We start from the raw sequence: 9,863 nt of genomic DNA on the forward strand, positions 1-9,863 counted from the left end.
AAAAATGTAAACAGAATGGAACGGAAAATAGATAGGCGATTCCATGCTATAAAAATCAACCATTTCACAAAATATTCAACCTACTGTCCAAATTACGTTGAACTTAAATTTGTTTTGGGGTAATAATAAAGTACTACTGCATGGGTAGTCATCCAAAAATGACAACCAACAAAAATATGTTGTCAATCGCTGAATTAGAGGTGAAAATTTTGCTTGTCGCACGGGACATTTCTGAGTCCCGTACGACACACATTTTTGCATTTAATTCACCCCAAATCAAACACTGTTGTTGGTAATAGGTTTTTCACATGATTTCCTACTTTAAATTTATTATAACTGAAATATTTTCTTATTGCTCAAGCTATCATCCAAGAGACTCGACACTGCCCCATACGAACGTACGGAATCGCCCGATTGTTCACATCGGGGTAGCATTAATAACCCCAAAGGGATTGGGGGCCCCTATCAACGTTTCGCGCGATATTTCTGAAACGCATTAAGCATGTTAAGAAAGTGCCGCAATTCTTTGTGACTTTTTTAAGTCTCACGCAACTTTTGAGACCAAATTAGCCACATACGGGTAAAGCATTGCGATATGCCACATGACAGATAACGAGACAATGTCATGCCGAGATGGCTCATTTCTATCACCAGCGGGCATAGGCGGCGGAAGCGAGGGGGGGGGGGGACGGGGAAGACCTTTTTTCTTTTTTTTTGCTTGTCAAAATAATTTTGGTTGTCCCCTCCTAAAATGTTTGGCTTCCGCCGCCAATGCCAGCGGGTGATTTTTTTTATTCTGATAAGTCTGCTTATTCATCAGGGTCTAATTTAGTTGTTTAATGGTCTGTAATAATTCCTTTTCACAAAACAATGAAAAACAAAAGACGAAAAATGAGAAATAGAAAAATTAGGTCGCACGTACTTATTCTCTATTGTTAAAAACAATCTTTTACAACTATTAGATTAATATAGCCATAACCTCTCAATGGTAATATTGCCAAATGTTTTTAATGTCAGAACCATGATGTAAAACAGTTTCTCAACTGACCTTGTTTTCAGCCAACTCATCCACTCTTTACATGGTCTATCTTCATTTAATAGTCTAATGCCATTTCGTCTATCATCACTTCGTCTAATACCACCATTTCGTCTACGACCATTTCGTCTCATTACCAGATGGTCTAATATTAATTTCGTTTACGTCCATTTCGCCCTATTAACACTACAAATCGAAATAGACCGAACGGTATATTAGGCAAAAATGGCTATTGGACCAACTAGTTATTTGATGAAATGGTGAGTGGACGAAATGCAATTAGACCATGTGGTTAGTTGACGAATTGATGGTATACCAAATTTAACTCAATTGAAGTAAACATTTCTTTTCTTCCTATTGACATCACACAGGTTCCAACTCATATAAAATAGAAAAATCAATAATATAGTGTTATATGACAATGAATGTACACACAATATGTAATTCATGTACATGGAAGAAGACGTAAACTAGAAAGCACCAGGTGCTTGTGTCGGGATACGCATGTAAATGATAAAAGACGAGTTGATAATTGGACGAAATGGCAGTACACTAATTAAAAATAAACCGTACCTGGACCATTAAAACGATCCCTTCCACCGCCTCTTAAAATCACCCTTGCTGATTATTCTATACATTATTCGTAAAATAAATTCACAAATATAATTCTTGGAATTTACAAAGAAAAACACTTCGCCATATTCAAGTATCGTCTGTTTTTTTTTTATTTATTGCTGTTCACCGGAGCGTTCAATATCTATACGCTTAATACTTTGGAATATCATCTGTTGGCGAAAATACAGAACTGTACTTTAACATACAACCTGCATGTAAGACATTGTAAGAATTTACTATTATAGACTACAAAGATGTATCATTTGAATAACTGATAATCAATAGAATATCACCTTTTAAGAAATGTTGAAAATCAATTTTTAAAGGTGATCTGCGGTTACAAGATTCAAAAATAAGAAAACAGATCTGTTAAGTAAACCTAAGAGTTTCGGAGTACTCTGATACCCCCCCCCCCAAAAAAAAAAAAAAATAAATAAAAGCGAATGTGACCTGAAAGCATAACAATATATGGTAAAACACATTTAGTTATCACATTTTAGAGCATGATACAGTGTCTTTTTTATGTAATTTTTGGTAACAGTTTTCATTTTTTAACGATTAATCCTGCCAAAAATGCAACATTTAGCCCCCCAAAAAATATCAAAAGAAAATAGGCATACAATTAAACAAAAATTGCCGACACAAATCATGTAAATAGTGCAGTGCGTAGGACGAGAAACCATGTAGGCCTACATTGGATAACTGGTTTCACCTTATGCAATATATATAGGGGATCATCCCATTATCTATCAAACCATCTTATATTTTGGATAGTGTAGACCTATACTCCTCATGGGGGACGCTGCAAATTAACAAAGGAAGAAAGAAAACGAAAAAAAAACGTTGCCAGATGCGCTAGCTCTCTTAATTTGTATAGAGCAGGAACAGGGCATTTTCAAGATACTTGCATTCTTTCCTTGTACATCTCATGGTAAAATGGATTGGAATACTCCACACATTGGATGACGTCATCTGTCAGCTGATCACGTGGTAATGGTCCCTTTTCGGAAGGCGCCATGAAATGTGTGCTGCTGAATGCCGTCTTATACATCACAGAGAACGACCTGAAGAGGTTTTCGCCAGCCGTCACGAAGTTCTCCGGGAACTCGTGACTCGGCGACCACAGCAGAAGGTTATCACTGTAGGGAAATCCAACAGCTTCACAGAATCGTTTCAAGATCCCTTGTGGGTTCCTGGCTAGATCGTAAGCGTCAATGATGATGGGAGTGGGGTCGATATTTTCTTTAACATATTTCCATAACTGATGCTGTTCCTTGTACCACGACATCGGCTGTATTTGTGTTTTATCGTCGCGTATGATGTCGACATCATCTTCATTAAGATTAAACATTCCCAATGCCATCAGTCCTTTGCGGAAAGACGTGTAGACCTTCGTTGGTTCTCTAATAAGGAAGACATGCTTGAAGCCTTCAGGAAGATACTCTAGGATGTAATCTGTAAAGGCCATCTCCTTTATAAAGACGAACCGACTCTTCGTAGTCTCCAAATCTCGTTTGATTTCACAACATCTGAAAAAAAACATAAAGCATGTGATAATGAGAATCGGACTCCAATTTTCATAAATTGAGAAAACAGAACATGTTGGTCTAGTACGAATCTCTAGGGACTTTTCGCATTAACTACGGGGAACCTCTCTACAACTGAACACATCGAATTCTATATTTTGAAAATCCAATCAAAATCACATTGGAGAGCCGAGAGGCTTTAGTCAAAAGTTTGTGGACTGGGACAACAGATCATCCAAAGGTTTGCACAAAACGAACAATTGCAAATTAGTTGTCGTCCAGGGTCATACGTCTCAGCTGTCCATTGGGATTGTGTTTGTATTTTCAAAGGAATTGACGCGATGCAAAGAGTTTCCCCGTAGAAAATGTGGAAAGTTCGGATCGACGTAAATCCCGAGAGATATGGCACTTCACGTACAAATCCAATGCAAATTTAGTTTCTATCCAAAAATCATAATCGCGTCCTTGTTTTCAACTTTCACAAATGAAAATAATTTCATTGCATGTTATTTGATACCGAAGTAATTAGGATAATGATGTGCAACGAAAAGTAAAAATGGTGAAAATGGCCTAATAATGACGATAGAATTATTATAATAATGATAATGATACATTAATTGCTTTGCTCACCAATTGCAATACTAATCTAAAGGGCAAACATCTTGTTTTAAGAGTCAATGAAATTCCCCTAAGCAGCCGCAAACATTAATTACGCTGCTCAGAGTCTCAGCTATCAAAGGCGCATTAAGACGCCGCAGCCGAGATCTTGGGTACAAAGATATGACCCGAAATACTGCGGTACTATAGGTTCATTGAACAGAAACCTGAAGACAAAATTTTGTTGTACTGTAGAAACCTCGTCTGATCATCATATAGTTCAGCAGATATAACACCCGAAATAACAGGGTGAATTGGAGAATATTGCATTTGACTTTTAGGAGCTGTCTCTTATTTGATGTTAAAAATGATTGTGATCAGACATCATTACGGGGTGTACTGCTAAGGTCTGAAGGCACTGAAGATGTTTAGAGTGCAATTTCCCTGAAAATGTACGAGCGAGTAAAGCAAACATATAAACGACCCTATACCTTAAAGGAATACCCCGGCTGAAAATATTTACTCTCAAAAAAAGGAAGCAAAATTCACACAGAAAAATACTGAAAAGTGTTATCAAAATAGGTTAACAAAATAACGAAGTTATTGAATTTTTATAGATTTTTCCGGTGAAACAATTCTAGGCACGTCTTCATGAATATTCATTTGGTGGGCTGATAATGTCATATCCCACTTGTTCTCTTGTATTTTATCATACGAAATTAGGTTTATTCCAATTTTTTTCTACCAAGAACTAATACAATGGGATTGACAGCAAATTAAGTGTATTAGGTATTTATTGTAGCAACATATTTCGTCATAATATAGTCACATCATTTTGCACAAACAGTCATGTATGAAAAAAATAAATAACTATGATTTCATGTAATACCATAAGAAAAAAAGGAAAGTAGGGAACTGTCATCATCAGCCCACCTATTGATTTTTCCTGACGACGTGCATATGACTGTTCTCACAAAATATTGCTAAACTTCAAATTTCAATAACTTTTCTGTTTGTTATCTGGTTGATGAGATTTAATTTCAGCGATTTGCTTTGTGAATTTTCCTTTATTTATTTAGATACAAATATGTCCAACCTAGAGTATCCCTTAAATCATAATATCTGATCGCTATTTCGATTTTAATTCGCCGTACATAATCTTTTCGCCAAAAATATCAGCAAGATAGAAAATGGTAACTAAAGAGTTGCATCAGGGCACCCTAATTCCTCAGCGCAATACTCACGAAATTCTTTTTGGTATCAAAGTGCTATTCGTTTCCTTCTTAAACACCTCTACGACTTCGGCGTATACCGCCTCATTCCCTTCCAGTTTCTTTGGCATGTCACGACCGGTCGCTGATTTGAAAACGCCATTCGCTGTTTTAGAATACGAATAAAGCTCCAGATAAACTTCAATCCCGTCAATGGCACTGATGCATTTTGTAAACACCGTCGACATCGTTCGAGGCACTCCCCACAACGCAACTTTGACTTGCTTGTCCGCCATGATCTTAAAAGTATATGAACACTTTCGATTGGAGAAAATAGATTTTGCATGGATGAATAAATGATTTAGCACGAATAAATTCAGGGATGCATGAATTATCAGCATACATGTAAGGTGGCCTGTATAAATATTTATTCCTTAAAATAAATCATGTTTATGTTCAATGTTCAAATACTTAAAATATAAAACTTTGGACTGTACAATATCATTGTGATGTACATGACTATGCGTTATTTTTTTTGCTTATCTCTGTATATCAAGAATACCCATACAGAATTTTGAAGAAAAATGCCCCCCCCCCCCCCTCTTCCCTTTTCATGTTTCTCTATTTCTTTTTCTCGGATTAATTCCATGTATACTTGGAAACCACCTACCAAAAGTTTTGCTCAGATGTATCCATGTTAAAACACCAATACAAACTAAACGAGATCATCACTTTATTTACAAAGACAAACAAGAGAAAGATTGGGACGTTTGGGTAAAGAAGGTCGAGGGAGGGGGGGGGTCTGACCAGATTAACTAGTTATCATTCATTTTAACACCAGGCTATTTAAATCCGGGAAGCTTAATTAGTATCCGGGAACGCTATTACCCTCCTTACTTCACTATCAAAGGATTAAGTTAATAATAAATGAAAAAAGACGTGATCCATGCACTCTATTAACAAAGGCAGTTGTTCTGGACGTACATACGCATAGTGTTAGGGAACAAAAATAACCATCAATCAATACTGCTTTAGACATGGTTAAAATGGTAGATCAGCGAATGGCCTGTGCCCAATAAATAGCCAGAGCAACCGTCGAAAACTCTCATTCAACTTCTCTTCACCGTTCAATCTCACTCTCGCCTGGCGACACCCCAACCAACTCGTGGACTTGCGATCAAGATGGCTCGTCGTATCGTGCTAGCTCGAAGAACCGAAGCAAAGAAGCAAGCGAACCCATCCACCATCCCGGGGATGGGGAGTGCACCCATCGCTAAACCTTCAAGTGGTGATCAAGCAGGTATTCACCAAATCAACAACCAAGCAACGGTGCCAGTTCATCTCAAGAATTCATCGAAGCCGTGGTAGATCAGCTAGTTCTCCTGCAGATATTACTTCTCTGTGGCTGAGAAAAACGGCTCTTTTCAGAGCCACCATTAAAACAAGAAAGAATGGTGTGTTTTCAAATTTTGCTTAATGATGACATATTAGCCCCGCCGATTATGGGGGGGGGGGGGCTTATTTGCCCAATGGTCGTATGTTGACCTGGAAAGGTCAGCATAATGTTGTCACGTCAGCATAATGTTGTCACGTCACACGGACCCCCTCCCCTACCCATTATAGAACGGAGGGGGACACAAGGTATTTTTTGCTTGTCAAATTCATTTTGGTCGAAATGACCATGCATTTAGGGTGATATCTTTTTTTTTCTTTCTTGTCAAATTTTCCAGCCACTGGTCCCTCTACATCCGGGGAGATGTCGACATGATCTCCTTATCATGTAGGCAGTAGGTAACGACAGAGTATTTTCCCAAGCCAGAATTTGAGTTTAAAAAAGTTGACTTTGGTATGATAACACATCTATCGTTAATTTGCACACAATTTTAAGATTTCTTAAAAATTAAGATGAAATACCTGACCTTCCTTCAAAGTCGACATAATTAGAACAAAATATGGCGGGATATCTCCCAAATTCGACTTATATGTCAACATGACGAGAAACATCATCTTGTTGAGCTTACTTTATGAAAGGTGAATGGTTGAATCTCATAATTCATCCACACGTACAAAACATGCACATGTTGATCTCGCTTGTACTTCCAGCAAATAAGCGTTGCAAGCACAACTAACAATCCACCCCATACGTGCTATGGCCATCCATCCATGAATAATGATATTCAAAGAAAATCGAACAGAAACAATGCCAAGATACAGAACATCATTACTGCATACAATAAAACAAATGAAACAGAAAACATGGGGGTGACAAAGTTTAAGCTTCAACCAACATTAAGAGGTCACTTAATTTTTTTTAGGTTGGCTTGAAGCTTAAACTCAACTTCATTTTGACGATGTTGCAGATGTTCGTTATTCATTTATATTTTGGCACCACTGGCCACCAATGTGGTGCAATGCCAATCAATTCATTTAATTACTCACACTCCACCGCAGTTTCTTCCGTTTTTCACTCTTTCCCTTTCAAGCAGTCTTTTGATTTGTCATTTGCAGTCCCTCTCCCTGGTCAGTTTTCTTTTTATATATATATCCATACCTCTTTATTCATCTATCTTCATCACTCCTCTCTCTCTCTCTCCATCCTAAATCAATTTTCAGTTGCTGCTTATTGTTCTTGTTCACATCAAGTTCATTGTAACAGACGGACGGCAAATAAATGATTTTCTTCAGGAAAGCAGGCTTGAAAGGAAACATAAATATTCAAAAGTGGTTTAATTTTCAGCACAAATTTGAAGAAAACAAAGAAGCAGAATACAGTGTAAGGGAACCCTGTAAAGCGTACATCACCTAAAAATAAATACATTACATGATAGCCCGTATTCTGAAGTCCGGTTTAACTTAGACCATGGTCTAACTCTGGGCTAAAATTATGGGAAGCCAAGAATGTCAACAATTTTAGTAAGTTGTATGTTTTTTTTTTATGTTTACTGTGCTCTTTCCTGGTTCTTTGATTGTGAAGACAATTATCTAATCATAATTCCTAGACAATTATGAATGATTTGAGAGTCAAATGAGCTGAAATATTATATCACTACTGTAAGTATTTTATGTCACAATTGGCTTGCCATATTTAAACAACTTTAAACCCGAGTATAAATTAAACCCGACTTCAGAATACGGGCCCATATGTTTAAGTACAGCAGTACAATGAATAGCAACCACTGTACTACAGTTTAAATTAAAGGGGAATGAAACCTTTGGAACAAATAGGCTTGTGTAGAAACAGAAAAATCAAAGAATAAGAATAAAAAGTTTGAGAAAAATCGGACAAATAATGAGAAAGTTATGAGCATTTGAATATTGCAATCACTAGTGCTATGGAGATCCTCCCATTGGCAATGCGACAAGGATGTGTGATGTCACTGATGAACAACTTTCCCTTTGGTGGACTATAGAATACCCTCAAAATGTCTCTTTTTGCTTTTTCTTACGATGATACAAACTCTTTATCCATTATGTATTCTTAAAAAATATGTATTACATGCCCTCATGTAGAAAGAACACATGATCTATGGATAGATGTGATAAAAGAGGCAATTCAAGTGAAATATATACTAAAGTAATGGGGAGAGTTGTTCATCAGTGACATCACACATCTTTGTCGCATTGCCAATTTGCTATCTCCATAGCAATAGTGATCGCAATATTCAAATGCTCATAACTCTCTCATTATTTTTCCGATTTTTCTCAAACTTTTGTTGATCTGTTTCTTTGATTTTCTGTTTTCACACAAACTATCTTGTTCCAATGGTTTCATTCTCCTTTAACTGTAAAAAGATTTTAGATTCATGGGTACGCGGCAATAATCATTAACACAATTTCTTGTAATTCTAATATGTTCATAAATACTGCCTTTACTACTCTGATTGATACAAAGTTCTTCATACAACAAATGTGGTTTAAAAACGCTTGTAGCAACTGATTTTCCAATCTACCGAAAGAATGAAAACATGACGTCCAACTTAAAACAGGATAAATACTGTACCTTAAATATTATCTTTTAATAACCGAGAATTAAATGAAATAAAGCAGAAAATGATATGAATTGCGATCATGATTATATTTCAGTTAAGTAAATATTTTCACTAACATACATTTAATGCATGTTGAAATATATATTTTAAAAAATTGCTCTGGTACCCTTAAAAGGAAGGGGGGGGGGGGGTTAAAAACTGAAAATCACAGAACAGCCTTAGAAATGCTATCCCGAAAGCAACCACAGATGATTACTTGTGCTCCTTGCACATACTGTCAAAATGAAAATTTGGAATCTGCTACATGCACCAGGAGCTGTTGTAATAGGAGCAAACCCACCAGTATTTCTAAAGGCTGCACTGCCATTCAGGCTCCTGCTGGGTCTCTTATGCTGTAAACCAAGAGGCAGTTCTTACTTGCACAATGCAAAATTAACATTTAATGCATGTAAGTGACATTTCAAATCACTTCACCACGGCACCTCGCATTGACACACAGAATGTTTTCATCCCGGGATAGCTTTGAAGCTGCTGAAAGGGATTACTCTTCAAGTTTCACGGTAATATCGTGATTTCTATTCACATCGATTCCTTTCAAATTGACACTGTAGGCTAAAACAAACGTCATAATTTGCTTGAATTACCTAAATATGCTCCCCTCCCCCCAGTATTCTTAGGTGTCTAAATAGCCGACCCTTTTAGGGTAAAACCTTGGAGCCACTCTCATGGTTGAAGTTATAAATCTCTGGACTGCCCCAGGCAGGCCAGCTGAACAGACTAGACTAACCCCGGCCAGGCAGCCGACAAGCCAGCGAGTTCCATTGGACTCACCTCAAGCAGACCCTGCTGTTGTGTGGTGGGTTGCGCATGTTTCCAATAGTGTATTCCG

At 37.2% G+C, this 9,863-nt stretch overlaps 1 protein-coding gene across 1 annotated transcript; it reads right to left on the reverse strand.

Moving 5' to 3' along the window:
• Window positions 1-816: 816 nt before the first annotated feature.
• On the reverse strand, window positions 817-5,516 carry LOC121412710. Its single transcript, XM_041605485.1, has 2 exons — window positions 5,019-5,516; window positions 817-3,180 (listed from the first exon to the last, which is right to left on the reverse strand). Exons 1-2 carry the CDS (start codon window positions 5,384-5,386, stop codon window positions 2,547-2,549), a joined length of 1,002 nt encoding a protein of 333 aa, XP_041461419.1. The 5' UTR covers window positions 5,387-5,516; the 3' UTR covers window positions 817-2,546.
• Between the last annotated feature and the right edge of the window lie 4,347 nt (window positions 5,517-9,863).

Source organism: Lytechinus variegatus, chromosome 4 (assembly GCF_018143015.1).
Source record: "Lytechinus variegatus isolate NC3 chromosome 4, Lvar_3.0, whole genome shotgun sequence".
NCBI lineage: Eukaryota > Metazoa > Echinodermata > Echinoidea > Temnopleuroida > Toxopneustidae > Lytechinus > Lytechinus variegatus.